The following is a 23,535-nucleotide window of genomic DNA, read 5'->3' as shown; positions in this document are numbered from 1 at the left end:
ATCCCGAGAGGGAGGAATCTTAAACGGACTCCAAGCTCAACACAGAGCCCTACATGGATTCCAACCTTGATTGAGATCATGACCTGAGCTGAAATCAAGAGTTGGATGCTTAAATGACTGAGCCACCCAGGGGCCCCAGGTGGTAATAATTTACAATTTGACTTCAGGATTGTTAACATAACAATTTATGGCTAGACTTAATCTGAAGATTATGGTTCTGTTTTTTTTTTAAAGATTTTATTTATTTATTTATTTATTTATTTATTAGAGAGCGAGCGAGAGAGAAACAGCACAAGAGGGGAGAGGGTCAGAGGGAGAAGCAGGCTCCCTGCTGAGCTGGGAGCCCAATGTGGGACTCGATCCCAGGACCCTGGGATCATGACCTGAGCCGAAGGCAGTCGCTTAACCAACTGAGCCACCCAGGCGCCCTGGTTTGTTCTGTTTCTTGAAGGTGAAGGATATGCCCAATTAAAATGTCAAATAAAGGGGCACTTGGGTGTAAGCGTCTGCCTTCGGCTCAGGTCATGATGCCAGGGTCCTGGGATCGAGCCCCGCATCGGGCTCCCTGCTCAGTGGGAAGCCTGCTTCTCCCTCTCTCACTCCCCCTGCTTGTGTTCCCTCTCTCACTGTGTCTCTCTCTGTCAAATAAATTAAATAAAAATCTTAAAAAAAAATAAAATGTCAAAGCATTCAGTAAACATTTGCTGTTGCTGATTTATCTATTCTAGTGTGCTATGTATGAACTAGGATAAATTTTGATGTGACACTTAGCTATAACTCTTCAAGATTTTTTAAGATTTTATGTTATTAGGGAGAGAGCGTGCGAGCGCGAGTGCACCCCTGCACGCACAGGGGGAGCGTCAGGCAGAGGGAAGTCAGGCTCCCCACTGAGTAGGGAGCCCAATGCAGGAATTGATCCCCCTGAGCCCAAGGCAAATGCTCAACTGACTGAGCCACCCAGGTGTCCCAACTCTTCAGAATTCTGATTCCAAATTCAGTTGCTTTTGACTCTTGATTTTAATGACTTTCATGAGTGAAGCAAAGAAGATACCTGGCAAAGATTCATAGGTCCAAATGTAAGAGTCACATCATTGGTGACATTAGTAAATGTTTCAGTTCTCAACCATCAATTGTGCACAGGATTGTGTTGAAATTGGTTGTGACATTCCCTTCTTTCTTGGTCTCAGTTTTTCTTGCTAATTAATTGGAAGTCGTTGCATTTTTATATATATAAAAATTTACCTTTAAAACCTATTTTAAAGAATTCTTTAAGACTTTGATTCACTGGGATAATCTTTTCGTGTTTTCAAATCTTTTATAACCTATGTAGATGACTTTAAAAAATAGACAATATTTTTAATTGTTTCAGTAACAAAATCATGTACGAATGGAAACATTTCCAGATATAATTTTCCAGAATGTCTTTTTTGTAATACAAGTATCCTTTGAAAAGCATTTTTTCCTTTTTAGTCTTCTTTAAGATTTTATTTATTTGACAGTGAGAGAGCACAAGCAGGGGGAGTGGGAGTGGGAGAGGGAGAAGGAGGCTCCCCGCTGAGCAGGGAGCCCGATGAGGGGCTTGATCCCAGGACCCCGTGATCATGACCTGAGCCGAAGGCAGACAGCTCAACCGACTGAGCCACCCAGGCACCCCAGTTTTTTCTTTTTTTTTTTTTTAATATTTTATTTTTAAGTAATCTCTACACCCAGCATGGAGCTCGAACTCAATCCCCAAATCAAGAATCACGTGCTCTACCAACCTAGCCAGCCAGGCACCCTGAAAAGCAGTTATTTTCTCACTAATTAAAATGATATCTTTACTTTTTTTGTTGGGGGCAGGGCAGAGGCAGAGAGACAATCTCAGGCCGACTCCATGCTGAGGGCTCAATCTCACCACCCAGAGATCATGACCTGAGCCAAAATCAAGAGCAGACACCTAACCAACTGAGCCACCTAGGTGCCCCTAAAATGGTGTCTTTACTTTGAAAAGATGGTTTTTTTTTTTTGTTTTTGGAATATAACTGCTAGGTAGTGTATGCTGTTGATAGCCATGGGTCATCACATAAATAGTATATTTGGAACTCTTTGTGTAGAAGAAAACTGCTTATCATCTTTAAATTCAACTCTTAAATATTTGGCCATAAGAAAACCAGGAAATCAAAGTTTTTGCCATATTCTGTCTCTTTACCAAGATCCTACTGTTTCAAGATCTGTTTTTATTAATGTAGAATCTATGCTAAATAAGGTTCAGTATGCTGAAATGGAATATCCAAGTGAGGGCACCACTCTTTTTTTTTTAAGATTTTTATTTATTTATTCATTAGAGACACAGAGAGGCAGAGGGAGAAGCAGGCTCCCAAGGAGCAGGGAGCCCGATGTGGGACTCGATCCCAGGACCCTGAGATCATGACCTGAGCCGAAGGCAGATGCTTAACCATCTGAGCCACCCAGGCGCCCGAGGGCACCACTCTTAACATTACCCCAGTGTGGAGCTGCTGTTCTTTGCTTTGTGCCAATCTGATGAATGGCGTGAGTGAGAGTACCAATGCCCATTTGTATATTAAATATTGGTACAACTGTTAAATCTAAAAATGTGAAAAATTGAGGATAGAATGTCTAACTTCTCACAGACCTGTAAGTCCTCTGTCACTATGGGATACATAACACTGCACTTTGGAGATCACTACTTTCGAAAGGCTTAAAGTGGGAGGGAGGAATAGAAGCAGAGGGTTTGAGACTATTCTACAACTGTAGTGGGTTCATATATTCATAAATTGTTTTCCCAAGGAAGTGGTTGAAAATTTAAAATGTTGAAAGAAGGAAATTCTACTTGGGTAGGAGGTTGGATTTGATGACTCATCCTTTTCCAACTCTAAGACTTTGACTTTATTCTTATTTTTTTAATTGAAGTTTTTTCATCAATTGGTTCATTTACATTTACTGAGTTCTTAGCATATGCCACAATGAGGGGCTGGGGGATAAAGCAGTGGATAAAGACCCTTTGCTCGCAGAAGTTCAGTTATGTCCAGGAAGATAGACATTGAGACATTGAAGCCTTTTAATTTCAACTTAATAATCTTTTTTTTTTTAAAGATTTTATTTATTTATTTGAGAGAGAGAATGAGAGAGAGAGAGCACATGAGAGGGGGGAGGGTCAGAGGGCGAAGCAGACTCCCTGCTGAGCAGGGAGCCCGATGCGGGACTAGATCCCGGGACTCCAGGATTATGACCTGAGCCGAAGGCAGTCGCTTAACCAACTTAGCCACTCAGGCGCCCCCTTAATAATCTTTCTATTCTTTCCTGCTTATACTGGTGTATATAATAAAATTATCTTTAGTTCAAGCAACATTTGATTACTAATTCTATGCCAGATGGTGTAGTAGACCAGTGTTACCTTCTCTTTTTCTATCTATATGTATGAAACTCATTGATTACTGAAAGCAAAGTGGCCTTCAACATAAGAAAAACTCTAAGGGAATCTGTGATAGGACACTTGCTGAGCACTTCAGGTGGCTCTGCTTTTAGGTCAAAAATTAATCGCAAGGTTATACTTCATTGGGCTAATGAGGAAAATGTTGCCTGAGTAGATAACAGGGAACCCATTTGGCCAAGTAAGCTGAGAATTTTGTCCTACTCATATACTGTAGTAGACCTTGGAATTTCACAGAATGAGTGAATTTCTAAGTACTTTATGATATTGAATATAGGGGATTTTGCCCAAGTGCATATAAGACTGTGTGTAAGTATGACCTATTTAAACATCTTGTATTTAGAGATAGTATTTTGTACCTTAGTGGCACAGTGTAAATTCTTGAACTGTTGATTCCCACCCTAACCCTAACCTTGAGATCATGACCTCAGCCGAAGGCAGACAGCTCAACCGACTGAGCCACCCAGGTGCCCCCCCCAAATTTCAGACTTTTAATTATGGGAATAATTAACCCATAAGATAAGCCATTTTGAACTTTTTAAATGATGGCCTTTTTTTAGAGTCAAACATTTAAAATTTTTCTCTTAAAATTGTTATGAAAATATGAAAAACATGAGTAGAGGGATGATCTTGAATGACCATAGCTTACTGCAGTAGTTTATTGGCTTAATAGGAAATATTAGATACAGAGAAGGTTGTGTTTGTCCCCCCTCTCTGTTCCTGTGGGAGTGGGGAGCAAGTGGGAGAGGAAAGGAGGAGATTGAGGTTGGGGGGGAGAATAAGTTTCAAAAACATTGATTTTTTTTTTTTTTTAAGGGGACTTTGGAAAATCCAGACAGATGCTCAGGAGGCAGTGGGAGCTATATGTTGTTAACCTTAAAAATAAAACTAGCAGTTGCTTTACCGGCAAAAATTGGTTTATTTGGGAATAGCAGAGATTTGCAATCTGGGACAAGTAAGCTACAGCAAAACTATAGGCAAGTCTGGAGAACAAAGAAGTAAATTCTTTTACAGAGGAAAGGGAGAAGTTGGAAGGGCTGTTAGAAACAAAATGTCCATTGGAGTAAACTGGGAGTTTGAAGTAGAGTGGCTCTTCATTGGCTGAATTGTGACTGTTTCTCCCCAGCTGGGCAGTTGTGGGGGTCTGGGGGAAGAAGGAAATTTTCCTACCTCTTGCTGGGATAGGAAGGTAGTAGCTAAGGTAGGCTGGACTTGCAAGGTAGGTCTCTCCTTGTTGAGTCTGCAACTGACCACAAGTGGTTGGCATGAGAGCTTTCCCTGCTGGCCTCCTGTCTCCATTTTATTTTATTTTTCAAGATTTATTTTTTATTAGAGAGCCTGTTCGAGTACAGGGGGAGGGGCAGAGGAAGATGGAGAAACAGAATCCCAAGCAGACTCCCTGCTGAACGTGGAGCCTGATCTCATGACCCATGAGATCACGACCTGAGCTGAAATCAAGAGTCAGATGCTCAACTAACCCGCCCAGGTGCCTCTTCCTTCCATTTTAGATGCAGTTTCCTTTTATTAATTCTCACAACATATATAGTATTGGAGTTGAGGGAGAGCTGGAGATAAAGATTTGCAAGTTATCAGAGTGTCAGTAATGACTGAAACACAGGAACAGCACAAAGCTCCTGGGTAGTATGTAGATGAGGCTGAGAAACAAAAAAGGCTGAAGATGAAGCTGAGTTGAACACCACTATTTAAGTGGTAAAGGTTTGGAAGGAAGAGTGAGAGTGTGAAGAATGTTATAGAAGCCAAAAGAAGTTAGGATTTCAGACAGGGAAGCAGTCATAGGAATTAGAGATGAGAATTCAAGGAAGATGAAGACTGAACATTGTTTGTTGGGTTTGGCAGCTCTTTTTGGCAGTTAAGAGCAATGTCATAGGACCTGTGGGTTAGAAGGCAGGTAGTAGTTGGTGGTTCCAGTAAATTGTTGGCCTTGGTTACAAGGGAAATGAGGTTGATGATTAGAGGGGACATAGAGTCAAGGTAGGGGATTTTAGTTTGCTTTTGAACATAATAGCGTCTGTTTATTAAGCACCTTCCATCTCTGTATATCATGGGTGCTTTTAATATATGTTTTCTTGCTCTGTGTTGGGTTTCCGTTTTACCATGAGGTTAAGTAACTTACTCAGGCTTAGTATCAGCAGTGCAGCAAGATTTCAAACCTAAGTCTGACTCCTATATTCTTTTTGTATATCACACTGGCTCAAAAGATTCAAGAAACCTGAACTTCTAAAAACACTAGCAGCACTGGGTTCACCTGGGAAGTTTGCTAACATGCAGACTTCTGGCCCCTTCCCTGTAGATTCTCATTCTAAAGAATCTGCCTTTTTAGGAAGCCTCCTGGGAGAGTCTGATGCATATGGTCCTTGACTGCATTTTGAAAAACACTAGTACAAAGGGATTGAGAATTTTTCTATCACAGAAAGCTTGTTCTATAAGCCAGCTGCCAAGCCCACGTACTGCATTTCTGAGACTTAATGGTGTTTGCACATCATTCTTATGAGCCTTTTGCAAGATTTTCCATCCTGAAAATATATATTTTTTATAGTTTTGTTTCTGCAGTGATTAATTGAACAGCTTTTGAAAGTTACTTAACTCTTCTGATCTCAGTTGCCTTATCTGTAAAACGGGCACAAAAATACCTAGTTCAGAGAGCTATTGTGACAATTAGTGCAATAACATAGATATAAAATAGCATAGTGCAGTGTCCTGTATGTAATAAGTGCAAATCAAGTGTTAATTGGTTTAAGTCAGGTCTTGCTAATTTTTATGCTCTATTTTATCTCTCTGAATTCTGATACCTTGGTTTAAACTAATAAGGATGTGTTTTCTTAGTTAGTTTTATGCTACATAGTGAAGAGAAACGTAACTTAATGTTTTTCTCCATACTGTCGAACACACCTTGAATTCCTAATAGTGATCATCATTGCACTAGGTAGGCCCTGTGCGAGATAGAGAACAATAGTCAACGTTTATAAAGTGTGTACTTGGTATCAGGAACTATGTTAATAGCTTTATGCGTTATTATCTCATTTATGTTCACAGTAACCCTATGAAATAGATACTATCCTATTTTATGGATGAGGAAATTGAGACTCAGGAATTTGTCCAAAGCCACCCAGCTAGTAAAGCGACTGAGCTAGGACCTGAATACATGCTCTTTTGAAGGAGTGTTCTTCAAACACGTTTGCCCAATTTTCTCTTAAAATTTTTGAAAAATTATCGCATTCCTTGTGCATTTTAAAATTGACTTGAAAATTTTTCATAATTTTGTTAAAAAAAATTCACCCAAGAGCATTTGAAACTCTAATTGGCTGAATCACACAGTATCCCACCTAGCAGGGGAGCCCCAAAGTTGTGCAAAAGGGAAGGTTTTTGAAGGAGGGACGAGGGTAGGGCAAGAAGTTACTAGCAAAAGAAGAGAGAAGATTGTTTCTGGCCAGGACTTAATTCCTTAGGGGAAGAGCAGGGAGTTTTAGGTGGATTACTTCATCTTCATTTGGGGTGGAGAGCCCACACACGGATTACCTCATTGGTTGCCAACCAGAAAATCCAGACTGATGGGCTTAAAATTTCATTCCTGGAGAGGTTGAAACTGCAATCAGTCTATTTGCTGTCCTGGGGGCAGGTGACTCCACCTTGGCCTTTAGTTTTGTTTTTAACAGTTTAAATGGTTGTAGAGGATAATTTTTATTGTGTTGTAAATACTGATGTAAAAAATACATATTTTCACCCAATAGGATCAGAATACCCATCATTATACATTAAAAAATGCTTGAACAAACTCTTCATTAATAGTTGGAAATTTAACATTGTATCTTTTCCCATTGAACTCATATGTCCATCTTTGCAAAATTTTATCTTAATTTATATATTTTATGCTTAAGTCTTTTATTGATCATGCTATGACTTCTCTGCAGTAAGAACATGTAATTAAATTGAAATTGATCATATTTAAAAATTTACTGTTAATTTCCAGCTTTCTTTTGCATTAAGTAAATATTTCCTTTTTTAATTTTTATTTATTTATTTTTTAAAGATTTTATTTATTCATTTGGGACACAGATAGAGAGAAAGCATGAGCAGGGAGAGAGGCAGAGGGAGAGGGAGAAGCAGGCTTCCTGCTGATCCAGGAGCCCGATGTGGGGCTTGATCCCAGGACCCTGGGATCATGACCCTGAGCCGAAGGCAGACGCTTAACCATCTGAGCCACCCAGGCGCCCCAATATTTCCTTTTTTTAAAATTAATTTTATTTTATTATGCTATGTTAGTCACCATACATTACATCATTAGTTTTTGATGTAGTGTTCAGTGATTCATTGCGTATAACACCCAGTGCTCAGTGCAATACGTGCCCTCCTTAATACCCATCACTGCACTAACCATCCCTCCCACCCCCTCCCCTCTAAAACCCTCAGTTTGTTTCTCAGAGTCCATAGTCTCTCATGGTTTGTCTTCCCCTCTGATTCTTCCCCCTCTTCATTTTTCCTTTTCTACTATCTTCTTCTTTTAAAAAAATATATAATGTATTATTTGTTTCAGAGGTACAGGTCTGTGATTCATCAGTCTTACATAATTCTCAGTGCTCACCATAGCACATACCTTCCCCAATGTCCATCACCCAGCCACCCCATCCCTCCCACACCCCTCCACTCCAGCAACCCTCAGTTTGTTTCCTGAGATTAAGAGTCTCTTATGGTTTGTCTCCCTCTGGTTTCATCTTGTTTCAGCTTTTTCTTCCCTTCCCCTATAATCCTCTGTCTTGTTTCTCAAATTCCTCATATCAGTGAGATCATATGATACTTGTCTTTCTCTGATTGACTTATTTTGCTTAGCATAATACCCTCTAGTTCAATCCACATTGTTGCAAATGGCAAGGTTTTTTTTTTTTTTTTTTGGCTGCATAATATTCCGTTGTATATATATTACCACATCTTCTTTATCCATTCATCTGTTGATGGACATCTGGGCTCTTTCCATAGTTTGGCTGTTGTGGACATGGGTGGTATAAACATTGGGGTGCATGTGCCCCTTCAAATCACTACATTTGTATCTTTGGGGTAAATACCCAGTAGTGCAATTGCTGGGTCGTAGGGTAGCTCTATTTTCAACTTTTTGAGGAACCTCCATACTGTTTTCCAGAGTGGCTGCACCAGCTTGCATTCCCACCAACAGTGTAGGCGGGTTCCCCTTTCTCCACATCCCCGCCAACATCTGTCGTTTCCTGATTTGTTCATTTTAGCCATTCTGACTGGTGTGAGGTGGTATCTCATTGGGGTTTTGATTTGTATTTCCCTGATGCCGAGGATGTTGAACACTTTTTCATGTGTCGGCCATTTGGATGTCTTCTTTGCCCCGAAATGTCTGTTCATGTCTTCTGCCTGTTTCTTGACTGGATTATTTGTTCTTTGGGTGTTGAGTTTTATAAGTTCTTTATAGATTTTGGATACTAGCCCTTTATCTGATATGTCATTTGAAAATATCTTCTCCCATTTTGTCAGTTGTCTTTTGGTTTTGTTGCCTGTTTCTTTTGCTGTGCAAAGCTTTTTATCTTGATGAAATCCCAATAATTCATTTTGCCCTTGCTTCCCTTGCCTTTGGCAATGTATCTAGGAAGAAGTTGCTGTGGCTGAGGTCGAAGTGGTTGCTGCCTGTGTTCTCCTCAAGGATTTTGATGGGTTCCTGTCTCACATTTAGGTCTTTCATCCATTTTGAGTCTATTTTTGTGTGTGGTGTAAGGAAATGGTCCAGTTTCATTCTTCTGCATGTGGCTGTCCAGTTTTCCCAACACCATTTGTTGAAGAGACTGTCTTTTTTCCATTGGACATTCTTTCCTGCTTTGTCAGAGATGAGTTGACCATAGAGTTGAGGGTCCATTTCTGGGCTCTCTATTCTGTTCCATTGATCTGTGTGTCTGTTTGTGCCAGTACCATGCTGTCTTGATGATGACAGCTTTGTAATAGAGCTGGAAGTCCGGAATTGTGATGCTGCCAGCTTTGCTTTTCTTTTTCAACATTCCTCTGGCTATTTGGGGTCTTTTCTGGTTCCATACAAATTTTAGGATTATTTGTTCCATTTCTTTGAAAAAAGTTGATGGTATTTTGATAGGGATTGCACTAAATGTGTAGATTGCTCTAGGTAGTATTGACATCTTCACAATATTTGTTCTTCCAATCCATGAGCATGGAACGTTTTTCCATTTCTTTGTGTCTTCCTCAATTTCTTTCATGAGTATTTTATAGTTTTCTGAGTACAGATCCTTTGCCTCTTTGGTTATATTTTCCTAGGTTTCTTATGGTTTTGGGTGCAATTGTAAATGGGATCGACTCCTTAATTTCTCTTTCTTCTGTCTTGTTGTTGGTGTATAGGAATGCCACTGATTTCTGTGCATTGATTTTATATCCTGCCACTTTACTGAATTCCTGTATGAGTTCTAGCAGTTTTGGGGTGGAGTCTTTTGGGTTTTCCACATAAAGTATCATATCCTCTGCAAAGAATGAGAGTTTGACTTCTTTGCCAATTTGGATGCCTTTTATTTCTTTTTGTTTTCTGATTGCCGAGGCTCGGATTTCTAGTACTGTATTGAATAGCGGTGGTGATAGTGGACATCCCTGCCGTGTTCCTGACCTTAGGGGGAAAGCTCTCAGTTTTTCCCCATTGAGAATGATATTCGCTGTGGGTTTTTCATAGATGGCTTTTATGATACTGAGGTATGTACCCTCTATCCCTGCACTGAAGAGTTTTGATCAATAAAGGATACTGTACTTTGTCAGATGCTTTTTCTGCATCTGTTGAGAGGATCATGTGGTTCTTATTCTTTCTTTTATTAATGTATTGTATCACATTGATTGATTTGCAGATGTTGAACCAACATTGCAGCCCAGGAATAAATCCCACTTGGTCGTGGTAAATAATCCTTTTAATGTACTGTTGGATCCTATTGGCTAGTATTTTGGTGAGAATTTTTGCATCTATGTTCATCAGGGATATTGGTCTGTAATTCTCCTTTTTGTTGGGGTCTTTGTCTGGTGTTGGGATCAAGGTAATGCTGGTAAAATGAGTTTGGAAGTTTTCCTTTCATTTCTATTTTTTGGAACAGTTTCAGAACAACAGGTATTCATTCTTCTTTAAATGTTTGGTAGAATTCCCCTGGGAAGCCATCTGGCCCTGGGCTCTTGTTGGGGGATTTTTGATTACTGCTTCAATTTCCTTACTGGTTATGGGTCTGTTCAGGTTTTTCTATTTCTTCCTGCTTCAGTTTTGGTAGTTTATAGGTCTCTAGGAATGCATCCATTTCTTCCAGATTGTCTAATTTGCTGGCATATAGTTGCTCATAATATGTTCTTATAATTGTATTTCTTTGGTGTTGGTTGTGATCTCTCCTCTTTCATTCATGATTTTATTTACTTGGGTCGTTTCTCTTTTCTTTTTGATAAGTCTGTCAGGGGTTTATCATTCTTACTAATTCTTTCAAAGAACCACATGTTCTACTAGTTTCATTGATCTGTTCTACTGTTCTCTTGGTTTCTATTTCAGTAATTTCTGCTCTGATCTTTATTATTTCTCTTCTCCTGCTGGGTTTAGGCTTTATTTGCTGTTTTTTCTCCAGCTCCTTTAGGTGTAGGGTTAGGTTGTGTATTTGAGACCTTTCTTGTTTCTTGAGAAAGGCTTGTATTGCTATTTACTTTCCTCTTAGGACCACCTTTGCTGCATCCCAAAGATTTTGAACAGTTGTGTTTTCATTTTCATTGGTTTCCATGAATTTTTTAAATTCTTCTTTAATTTCCTGGTTGACCCATTCATTCTTTAGTAGGATACTCTTTAGCCTCCATGTATTTGAGTTCTTTCTGACTTTCCTCTTGTGATTAAATTCTAGTTTCAAAGCATTGTGGTCTGAAAATAGGCAGGGAATGATTCCAGTCTTTTGGTGCCAGTTGAGACCTGATTTGTGACCTCGGATGTGATCTATTCTGGAGAATGTTCCATGGGCACTAGAGAAGAATGTGTATTCTGTTGCTTTGGGATGGAATGTTCTGAATATGTCTGTGAAGTCCATTTGGTCCAGTGTATCATTTAAAGCCTTTATTTCCTTGTTGATCTTTGCTTAGATGATCTGTCCATTTCAGTGAGGGGGATGTTAAAGTCCCCCAGTGTTATTGTATTGTTGTTGATGTGTTTCTTTGCTTTTGTTATTAATTGGCTTATATAATTGGCTGCTCCCATGTTAGGGCCATAGATATTTACAATTCTTAGATCTTCTAGTTGTATAGACCCTTTAAGTAGGATATAGTGTCTTTCCTCATCTCTTATTATGATCTTTGGTTTAAAATCTAATTTGTCTGATATAAGGATTGCCACCCCAGCTTTCTTTTGGTGTCCATTGGCATGGTAAATGGTTTTCCACCTCCTCACTTTCAATCTGGAGGTGTCTTTGGGGCTAAAATGAGTCTCTTGCAGGCAGCATATCAATGGGTCTTGGTTTTTTTATCCAATCTGATAGCCTGTGTCTTTTAATTGGGGCATTTAGCCCATTTACATTCAGGGTAACTATTGAAAGATACGAATTTAGTGCCAATATATTGCCTGTAAGGTGATTGTTACTGTTTATTGTCTCTATTCCTTTCTGGTTTATGTTACTTTTAGGCTCTCTCTTTGCTTAGAGGACCCCTTTCAATATTTCTTGTAGGGCTGGTTTGGTGTTTGCAAATTCTTTTAGTTTTTGTTTGTCCTGGAAACTTTCTTTCTCTCCTTCTATTTTCAATGATAACCTAGCTGGATATAGTATTCTTGGCTGTATATTTTTCTCCTTTAGTGCTCTGAATATATCATGCCAGTTCTTTCTGGCCTGCCTGGTCTCTGTGGATAGATCTGCTGCCAATCTAATGTTTCTACCGTTATAGGTTGCAGACCTCTTGTCCCAAGCTACTTTCAGGATTTTCTCTTTGTCTCTGAGACTGGTGAGTTTTACTATTAGATGTTGGGGTGTTGACCTATTTTGATTGATTTTGAGGGGGGTTCTCTGTGCCTCCTGGATTTTGATGCCTGTTTCCTTCCCCAAATTAGGGAAGTTCTCTGCTATAATTTGCTTCAGTATACCTTTTTCCCCCTCTCTCTTTCTTCTTCTTCTGGGATCCCAATTATTCTAGTATTGTTTCGTCTTAGGGTATCACTTATTTGTCGAATTCTGCCCTCATGATCCAGTAGTTTATCTTTTTTTCAGCTTCTTTATTCTCCATCATTTGGTCTTCTACATCACTGATTCTCTCTTCTGCCTCATTTATCCTAGCAGTTAGAGCCTCCATTTTTTTATTGCACCTCATTAATAGCCTTTTTGATTTCGATTTGGTTAGATTTTAGTTCTTTTATTTCTCCAGAAAGTGATTCTCTGGTATCTTCCATGCTTTTTTCAAGCCCAGCTGGTATCTTTATAATTGTCATTCTGAACTCTAGTTCCGACATTTTACAATGTCTGTATTTATTAGGTCCCTGGCAGTTGGTACTGCCTCTTGTTCTTTTTTTTGAGGTGAGTTTTTCCGTCTTGTCATTTTGTCCAGAGAACAGATGAATGAGAGAACAAAATGCTAACAGGGTAGCAACGACCCCAGAAAAATATACACTAAACAAATCAGAAGAGACCCGAAACTGGGGGGGAAAGAAAGGGAAAGAAAAAGAAAAAGAAAAAAAAAAAGCATGATCAGGTTGGTTAATAGAGCCACACTTTAGATTTTGGGCATATTTTGGTTTGTTAGAAGAAACTGCCTCTCAAAATTTTAAAGAAAGATAAACTTATATATGTACATAAATAAGGGTAAATACGACGAAGGGATGGAATATGACTGTAAAGATGAAAATTATAAAAGATTTTATAAAAGGAATTGTTAAGAAGTTGGTTGAAAAAAGAAAGCAGAAAAATAAAAAAAAAAAACAAAAAAGGAGAGATTGTGATCAGGCAGGAGACTAGAACAAAGCCATGCACTAGAGATTTAGGGTATATTTTGGTTTGTTAGAAGAAACTGTATCCCAAAATTTTAAAGAGAGAACAAATTACATATACAAAAAATAAGGGTAACTACAATGAAGGGATAGAATATGACTCTAAACCTGAAAATTAAAAAAGATTTTAAGGAATTGATAAGATGTTGGTTCAAAAAGGGAGAAAGAAAAATTAAAAAAAAAATAGGAAAAGGAAAAAAGAAAAGTTAAAAAAATTAACTTGGAAAGACTAAAGAATCATGGGGAAGAAAGCGATGAATTCTATGTGCTGTATTCCCCTAGTGCTGGTGTTCTGCCATTCTCATTGATCAGTAAACTTGGTCTTGGTTGGCTGTTCTTGCTGATATTCTGGGGGAGGGGCCTGTTGCCGTGGTTCCCAAATGTCTTTGCCTGAGGCGGAATTGCCCCGCCCTTGCCGGTCTGGGCCAAGTAATCTGATCGGGTTTGCTCTTGGGAGCTTTTGTTCCTGCAAGCTTTCTGTACAGCTTTGGAGGCTGAGAGTGAAAGTGGCGGCCTCCCAATCTCTGCCCTGTAGGCGCAGAGAACTCAGGGCCCCACTCCTCAGTGAGCCCCCAGAGAAAAGCTGTCAATCACTACTGTCTTCCCCAGTCTCCAGCCACTCTCTGTGCTCACCCGGCCTGTGACCGAGTGTTTCTGTCTCTTGCACCCAACCCCGGGTGGAGTCTCCAAACCCAGCAGATCCCTGCGGTGGGCTCCTGCGCTGCTCCTCCCCAGGGAGGAAGGGGAGTCTCCCTGGATCTGCCGCTTGTTGGGTCCTTGCTGGAGGAGCAGTGGCCCGACTGTGCCGCCCATCACGGTTTATGGCAACCTCGAGCTGAGAGCCTGTGCCTCGGCTCCGTCTCTGCAGCTGGCTTCCCCGCTCTGATATGTTGGAGCTCTGCCACATTCAGGCACCCCTGGTCTTCCTGTGACCCTGAGGGTCCTGAGACCACACTGTCCCGTGAGGGTTCCATCCCCCGCTTAGCCACTGGAGCGATGTCCCTCAGCGGAGCAGACTTCTAAAAGTTCCGATTTTGTCCTCCGCAGCTCTATCACTTGCCAGCATCAGCTGACGGAGGCCCCCTCCCCCGCTGTCTATCTTCCCGAATATCGCCTCGGATTCACTTCTCTGCACGTCCTACCTTTCAGAAAGTGGTCGCTTTTCTGTCACAGAGTTGCTGCTATTCTTTTCTTCGATCTCCTGTTGAGTTCGTAGGTGTTCAGAATGCTTTGATCCTTATCTAGCCGAATTCCTGGGCCCAGACGAAATTTAGGTCTCCTACTCCTCTGCCATCTTGCTCAGTATTTCCTTTAATTCCTTTTAAAATTTAATTCCTTTTAATTCCCATTTTAATTCCTTTAATGATTTCCTCACTTGATGTTTTTTGAGTTTTTTTAGTGGTTTCCTTAGTTCCTTTAAGCGCTTCCCATATTGACCTTATCAGTATTTCCTTTAGGTAATCATTAGGCTTTATTAACATTTTTCCTCTGGAATTGTGATTATTATGATTATAAGTGCATTTGATCAAAACAGTATAAATATACATTTGAAAAGCTAAACGTAAAAATTTCTATTGGAAATTTTTTTTTTTTAAGATTTTATTTATTTGAGAGAGAGCAGAGAGAGAGAGCACAAGTGGAGGTCGGGGGGGGGGAAGGGGCAGAGGGAGAAGGAGAAGCAGGTTCCCCGCTGAGCAGGGAGCCCGATGTGGGGCTCAATCCCAGGACCCCAGGATCATGACCTGTGCCAAAGGTAGACACTTAACCGAATGAGCTCTCCAGGTGCCCTGGAAATACATTTCTTAATGATGTGGGTAGGTGGTTTTCCCCCTCTTCCCTGATTAGTTCATGTGTTCATAAACGAATATACTTACAACTAGAATTTGATAGGGCTCATCATAAATTTCACTCTAAATTTTTAAAATAGTTACAGGCTCGAGTCATAAATAAGTAGATGAGAATTGAAGGGATTTTGTAGTAGCAACATCACTTAGTTCTTTGACTTTCTTTGAGTGTCATGCCAAAGATATGTATAAGATAGGGAAAGACTAGGAAACTTACTGCTGGTGCTTCCTGGAGATTTTTATATCCTACGCAGTGCACAAAGGAGGATTCAGGAAGGGAAAAGATATGCCCATTTGGCGAAGTGGGAGGACGGAGATTGTACAAGGGAATATGGGAGAGGAGATCCAACATGGTGCCACTGTTAAGTACTCTTCTCAGGAAGGTCAGTTTTAGAACAATATTATTTGTGAATTGAGGTTCTGAATGTGTTTACCTTAAAACCACCCATGCCCATGTACTCTTCAGAAAGTCTGTAGGATTACACAAACAGCATGAAGAAAGCCTTTTAAAGTAGTGGCCTCCAATGATAAAATGTGAGCCAGTCTAAATATCAACATTCAGTATTAGGTTTGTAGACAAAGAATTATGATACTGCTATTCACTGTTGTGTGCAGAAAGTACTTTACATATAAACTGGCATTTAATAAATATTTGTTATTTTAATTTATAAAGTATGTTGTCAAAAAAAAGTATGTTGTAAAGAAATGCACTTAATTATTCTATTAACTATATTTACATCCATTCTATCTTCCTTTTGTTGTAGTCTGGTTTCCTTACCACACCATTGAAATTGTTCTCAGTTGGATCACCAGTACCCTAAATGTCAGAAAATCGGGTGGACGCTTAAAAACTTTGGCCTCTTCTTGCATTTTGATGCACTGCACCACTTTTTATAATTGTCTTTCCATGATTTTTTGGGATGTAAGGCTTTTTTGATTTTCCTTCTACCTCTCTGTTTGCTTTTTTCTTTCTTTCTTTCTTTTTTTTTTTTTTTAAAGATTTTATTTATTCATAAGAGACAGAGAGAGAGAGAGGCAGAGGGAGAAGCAGGCTCCCCGCTGAGCAGAGAGCCCGATGCGGGACTTGATCCCAGGACCCTGGGATCATGACCTGAGCCGAAGGCAGACGCTTAACCATCTGAGCCACCCAGGCGCCCTCTGTTTGCTTTTTTCTAGTTTACTTGCACGTTCCTCAAGTGGGGCTCCATGCCCAGTGGGGAGCCTGATGTAGGGCTGGATCTCACGACCCTGCGATCATGACCTTAGCCGAAATCAAGAGTTGGACACCCAACTAACTGAGCCACAGAGGTGCCCCCAATTCTTAATTCTTAGATGTTGGTGTTTATCAGGACTCAGTCCTAGGCCTCTTGTCATTTAACTCTGCATAAGTTCCCAGAGACTGTTTCTTCTCACCCTAGGGCTTCATTGACACTCTGGATTCATAATGCCCTTCTCTATCTTCAGCCCAGATGGCTCTCCTGACATCTAGACCAAAATATCCGGCTGTCTCCTGGACATCTTCACCTAGATGTTTGCTCACATATACTCTTTGGAACTCAGCTCCTGAGCTTCCCCTAACCTGCTTCTCCAGGTTTTTTTCCTCAGTAAATGGCACTGCTAGCTAACCAGCTGCCCAGGTCCCTAACCCAGAAGTCATTCTTCATTCCTTCTTTTCTTTATTTCTTGTGATGCCAATTCTACTTCCTAATATTCTACAAAAATCTGCCCACTTCTGACCTCAGTGTCACTGTCCTCGCCAAACCAATTTCCCTGGCTTCTCTTACTCAGAATGACCTTTTTGCCTGAATTTTGCTTTCCTCAATACATGGTTGGCTTGGTAGTGAAACTGGTTCCCCTCTAGTTTTAATCTCATCATGGTGCCCTTGCTTAAAACGTTTCAGGGGCTTCACTTTGCTCTTGAGATAAAAGTCTGACACTTTAACATGAATTACAAGGCTGTTTGGATTTCACTCTCCCTTATCTATGTGCTTTATCTCTGGCTCATCACCCTAGCACACTATACTAGAGACTAAAGCAGCTTTTCCTTTTCATAAAGTTTTATGTCTCAAATATGTGGGCTTGCACTCTCTGACCTCTGGTTTCTTTGATTCCTTCCACACACTGTTGTCTCTGTGTGGACCACTTTGCTTGGTTAACTCCGTAGCCTCTGGCCTCACTTTTAAATAGCTCTTCCTCAGGTGGCCTGCCTTAGATCTCTGGGTTAGGTTCTGTTACGTGCTCAAAAAGTACCGTATATTTCCTCTTTCATGTAGCTCATCATACCTTAATTACGTGTGTCTTTCATGGTAAGCTATTTTGTAAACTTCGTGAGGACGGGGAGTCTTTATCTTGGACTCTGCTCTGACACACATATATGAGCATATTCAGCATCTTTGAATAAGTTAACAATTTTGAGTTCTTGTTCCTGTGATTTCAAAATGCACTTGGTTTTTCTCTTTAGTGTCTCAATGAGATCCTGGAGTCGGCAGATGCGCCTTTAGAAGTCACTGAAGGATTCATACAGTCAATTTCTCTGTCAGTTCCATGGGGCTCCTTGCTACAGGAGAATTGTGCACTGGAAGTGAAAGGGCTAGAAATGGTCTTCCGGCCTAGACCCCGCCTAGGTAGGTGTGTTACATGTTTCTCTTTTGTTTGTTTCTATTTGTATTCTTCACAGATTGGGAAAGTAACCTAATTGTATTAAATTCAGTATTTAATTTATTACTTAGCATTGTATTTGTGAGATTTTCAGTAGATAAAAATACTAGGTCTTGGGAGTGTTTGATTTCTACCTTTAGAGTTACTTCTTGCCCTATTTATCCACGGGAACTTTAGTATACTGATGATTTGGTTTAATTATTATTTGTTACTGATTATGTAAAGTGACTTGTATTTTAAAGTTTCAAAGTATTGTGCCAGAAACCATTGATGGAGAAATGTTAAAAGGACAGAGGACTCGGCTTGTAGGTGTTCTCGTTGGCCAGATCTGGGAATAATGACAATAAATGGATTATAACACTTGGAATTAAAAGCAACTCTAAGTCCATACTGTTAAAAATAAGTAATCAGGATGTAAGGGAGGCAGGAAGAAGGGAAAGCTCTTTATTGCAGTAGAGTATCTACTTACTAGAGTAGAAAAAATGATAGACCATCACCATGTTTTTGGCCACCGTGGTAAAAAAAAAAAAAAAAAAATTTGATACCGGTGGTAATCATCAATGAATGCTAACCCCATTTGGTGAAAGGTTGTTGAGGAGCTTGATACTGAGATGTATTGACATACCTCCCATTGATGACATATTATTTACAGAGAGAAAAATGTTTCTTTCACAGTGGAGGAAATTGAGAGTCACCACAACAACCCTAGTGGTCAATCTTAATCTCATCAATAGTGGGTCAAACTGCCATGATGTGTGTCCTGAGCGATGGCTGAAAAAGGACACATCATATATATATTCTTCGTGTTAAAAGTGCTTAATTTGAATCACAGCATAAGGAAGAAGGCAGACAAATCCAAAATGAGGGAAATTCTATAGACTAACTGGTTGATACTCTTTAGAAGTATCCATATCATGAAACACAAGAAAAGTAGAGGAATTGTTCCAGATTAGAGAAGAGTAAGACATGAATAACTGCAGTAGATAATTCTGTGTTTTTGTTTTTGTTATGAAGGATATTACTGGGACAGCTGGGAAATTTGGGTGTGGAATGTATAGAGGATAGTGTTTTGTCAGTGTTACATTTCTTGGGTGTGTTCATGTTACTGAGCTTTTGCGTGGTGTGTTTGTATTCTCAGGAGTTATCTGCTGAAGTATTCAGGACTGAGTGTCATGATGCCTGCAGTTTACCTTCAGATAGATCAGCAAAAGGACAAGAGTGTGTGTGTATTTGCGTGTGTGTATATAGTTGTGACGAATCTAAGGGAAGGCTACGCAGTTGTTCATTGTACTGTTCTTTCACCTTTTCCTTAGGATTAAAAATTTTCAAAAGAAAAGTTTGGGAGGGAAAAGCTTTAAAGTAGTAGTAAGTTATTATTTATAAGTGTATCCGTGTGGTAGCTTTAGTTATATGTATGCCGTTTTCTGATGTATCAAACATGTATATAGTGCTTCTTGCATGCCAGATGCTGTTGTGAGTGCACCAATATTATCTTACCATAGCTCTTTGAAATAGATACGGTTTGTTGTCTTCATTTTATGGAGCAGGACATTGAAGCACAGGTAGACTTGTCCAAGGTCATAGCTAGTTAAGTGGAAAGTTGGGATCTCAGCCCAGGGAGTCTAGTTCTGGAGTCCATGTTCTTAACCACTGTGCTCTGTTATAGCTCAGATTTTCTACCTTGGAGTATGTGTGTGCGTGCGTGCGTGTGTGTGTGTGTGTGTGTGTATTTTATAAAACGATAGAGTCATGATCTAAGTCATCTTAAATTCTGAATTTAAATTCTTTGAGTGACAAGTGATGTTGGTCAAGATATACTTGAAGAATGACAATTCTAAGTGCTGTCTGGAACACCAAAGTTTAAATTATGCTTTTACTAGAATTAATAGCACCTGTACTTTGAAAATTGGTAGTCTATGCATGGAAATCCTCCTTGATAATGGCATTTAATTAACAAGAGTATTTTGTTTTTAACCATGATGGCTAAAATAATATTTTCCTATGGAAAGTCAAATATTCTGCCTTTAAAAATATTCCATGAGAAGGGTTTTAAATTCCATTTTGGAAGGCAGTGATTCTAGTAATCTGTTTGTTTTGAATAATGGAAGGAAGTGTAGTGCAATTCTTTGATGAGGGGTGATCTGGAAAGGGTTTTTCCCAGTTCATGGATTCCTCCAAGGATGTTCTTCTGTTTTATCTACATTTATACTGACCTTCTAAAGCCTAGGTCAGAAGCCACCTCTACCAGATTTCCGTTAAATTCTGTCTGTGGGAAGAATTTACCTCTTGATTTTTAGCTGTCAGTGTTTTCTGTTGACATTGCGTAGTTGCTTACTAATTCTTCTTAACCACATCTCATTTCTTCCATATATTGTAGGCTCTCAGAGGGCAGAATTAATCATTATTTTTCTGTCCCCTACAGCAGGGTCCGCTAACTATGGCCTGCAGGCCAAATTTGATCTGTCATATTTTTGTAAATAAATTTGTGTTGGAACACTACCGTACTCATTCATTTCCTTATTCTCTCTGGCTGCTTTGGCACTAGAGAGAGAGAGCTGAGTAGTCAGGGTAGAGGCTCTAGGGCCTAAACTATTTACTATCTGACCCTCACCAAAAAAATTTGTTGACCCCTGTTCTACAGTATTTTGAACAGTACCATGCATGCATTAGATACTTGTTTAATGAATTCATGAATTAACATTTGACAGATACATATCATTTAATGAGAGCACGTCTCTGGACTTCTTTCTGTGATTTTTTTTTTTTTTCTTTTTTCTTCTCCGTTATTGTAAGGTGATGTTTAAATCTCAAGAGTAATTTCTAGAATACCATATGCCTAGGTAACACCCTGATGTTAAATATCTCTTGGAGGGTTAAGAATATATTTCAAATGTGGCATTTTAAGAAATTGCTTTGTTGTAACTATAAGAAGTTATTTAGGATTAATCTATATCTTCTGCAGCAACTGGTTCTGAACCTATGTATTGGTCAAGTTTCATGACCAGCAGTATGCAATTGGCAAAAGAATGTCTTAGCCAGAAATTAACAGATGAACAAGGAGAAGCATCGCAGCCTTTTGAAGGACTTGAAAAGTTTGCTGAAACCATTGAAACAGGTTTGGCATTATGGAGTATTTTCAAAAATTTTAGTTTTTTTTTTTTTTTATTAGTAGTTTAGTACCTTTCTTTAGTAAGCCTTGTATAAGGAAAATCCATTGGAGTGATTTTTTTTTTTTTTAAAGGCATTACTGTTCTTCAGAACTTTAGAATTGAGGTTATTTTAAATATTCAATTTAATTTCACGTCCTTCTGTACCCTATTTTTTTTTTTTTCTGTTTCCTTTATTATACTTGTGTAATAAAGGGTTTAGAGGTCAGCAGAGAGTGCTGGGCATTGCTCAGGTATCTGTTAGGTGCTCAGTAAGGCAAAATGTTTATTACCAAACTCAAGATTTTGGGATTTTTAAGGAAAGAAATACCAGTTTATTTTGTAAGTTCTTATTAAGCTACTATATATACCTTTCATTAGAAGTTTTTATTTAGTATACATGTGGTCTCATATTGATGGTTACCTGTTTACTCCAGTACTAAGAAGAGTAAAAGTCACTTTTATAGACACTGTCTTGAGAATTGAACACGTGCCAGAAAATTCCAAAACTGGAACTGCACTTGAAATTCGAATAGAAAGGTAAGACTTCTTATATCTGAGAATAAATGACCCTATTCTTTTTTTTTTATAAATAGTAAGATCTGACTTTCATTAGATTTCATGATGGTTTTAGAGGTTAGAAGTGATGCTATTGAGTTACTACATTGTATGTTTTCAGAGTAAAGCTCTGCTCTCCAAGATACATTCTAATCCCTTTATTGAAAACTTAAAGTACCATTTGAGGTATAATTATATATAATACTGTGTGGAATTCAAAGCAAATGATTCTTTTAGTTAATACCAAATAAAAATCATGAATATGTGAGTGCTGCTAAATTTAAGGCACTCCTGTTGGAGTTTTTTCATACGAGCGATGTCCTGTTTTGGCGTGTCTCATTAATGTGAGGGGCTTCTTTGCTTTCCTGTGCTTGATCTGAGTGCTGCTTTCACGAGAAAGGCTAAGCCTGCAGTTTTCTTTGAAAGGATTCTGTGAGAGTATCTGTGTGATAGTAATTTACTTAAATAGATAGAAACCAGGACTTAGTTTTCTGTGTATGCCCACTTGGAGCCTTATAAACAGCTGAGTGTCGATTTGAGGTAGTCACTTTTTTTTTTCCTTTTGGTGGGCAGCAAAGCAAAGTTTATTGAGAGTACAGTAATGTACAGATAGTACAAAGCACCCAAAGAAGGAGGGGACCCGAGAGGGTTGCCCTTGAGGTAGTTACTGTTCACCTGTGTCTTAACGTGACAGAAATAGGCAGAATTGCACTGAGTACCGAAGACACTTTGTATAGGGAACTTTTGGGGACTTTTACGAAATTTTAAGCAGGTATGTTATGGTTTCTGTCTTTCATAAAATTACCTATTAGTGAAACAGTTATTGTTAGCAGATTTTTGAAATTAGGTTGTGTTACCTGAAATGGTATATTAAAAAGTATCTAAAATCTCATTCATGTAGAACTACATTCTTTATTTTGTTGAAAATGAAGTGAGTCATAAGAACTCATAGAATAGTCGTAAGAATTTAAAAAATGTCATTCATTGCAGACTTGTGACTTGGAGCCAAATGCTGTCTCACTGTTACTAAGAGATGTTTGTGAGGGAGCACAGGAGTTGCTTTCCTTGAGGCTAACTTTAGGAAGTTATTAATCTTTTCTCCCAGTTTAGGAGCCCCATAAAATTATCCTTCTTGAGGCTGAGGTCTCTTGGTGAAAACATTTCCTGTAGTAAAGCACTAATGCTGACCACATTCTAGGCATTTTCTAAGTGCTAACACTTGAAAAACTCTTGACCTTAAAAAGCTATGTGTGTTTTAGACTTGCAAGTAGGCTTTCTTAGGAGTTTTATGCCAGCGCTTTTTGTTTTGAACTTTGAGAACTGTCTACTGTGATGAAGCTGCTGATGAGGCCTCAGGAATTAATGTGCATCAGCCCACAGCCTTTGCTCACAAGTTACTCCAGCTCTCCGGAGTATCTCTCTTCTGGGAGGAGTTTTCTGCGTCAGCAAAATCTTCCCCAGTGTGTTCAACTGCACCAGCGGTAAGAAAAACAAAACGAAAAAACCAAACATTAAATCATAGATTTTTAAAAAGTTTAAATTTAGGGGCACCTGGGTGGCTCAGTCGGTTGAGCGTCCGACTCTTGATTTTGGCTCAGGTGATGATCTCAGGGTTGTGAGATCCAGCCCAGCGTCAGGCTCTGCACTGGGCATGGAGCCTGCTTAAGAGTCTCTCTCTCCCTCTCCAAAAAATAAATTTAAAAATAAAGAAATAAATGGTTTAAAGGAGGGCTATTAAATTGTGCTAGGATATAAAATACGTGTTAGTTTCCATCTGATCTGGAAGTTAACACAAATATTCAGTAATGGAGACCCACATTTCAGAGTTTTTAAAATACTCACATTTATGATTAATGCCTTTCCTACCAGGGTATAACATTGGATGCTGTGTCTTGT

General features: G+C 39.2%; 1 protein-coding gene across 5 annotated transcripts in view; it reads left to right on the top strand.

The window, feature by feature from the left end:
* The window catches only part of ATG2B (autophagy related 2B), an 86,151-nt gene that overhangs the window by 2,968 nt on the left and 59,648 nt on the right, over positions 1-23,535 (top strand). For 3 of the 5 annotated variants that reach the window (XM_045901482.3, XM_045901483.3, XM_045901481.3), the window contains exons 2-5: positions 17,739-17,901; positions 20,898-21,050; positions 21,519-21,621; positions 22,958-23,120. The exons of 1 other annotated variant lie outside the window; for it this stretch is intronic. In XM_045901482.3, the coding sequence (XP_045757438.2) occupies positions 17,739-17,901; positions 20,898-21,050; positions 21,519-21,621; positions 22,958-23,120 (582 nt within the window). Of the gene's footprint in view, positions 1-17,738; positions 17,906-20,897; positions 21,051-21,518; positions 21,622-22,957; positions 23,121-23,535 lie in introns of those variants that run through there. One more of the 5 variants, XM_045901485.3, reaches the window with a different exon arrangement.

Source organism: Mirounga angustirostris, unplaced genomic scaffold, assembly GCF_029215605.1.
Source record: "Mirounga angustirostris isolate CCGP_5_RB_7025 unplaced genomic scaffold, mMirAng1.0.hap1 SCAF_9, whole genome shotgun sequence".
NCBI lineage: Eukaryota > Metazoa > Chordata > Mammalia > Carnivora > Phocidae > Mirounga > Mirounga angustirostris.
This window is presented reverse-complemented; position numbering and strand designations above follow the sequence as displayed.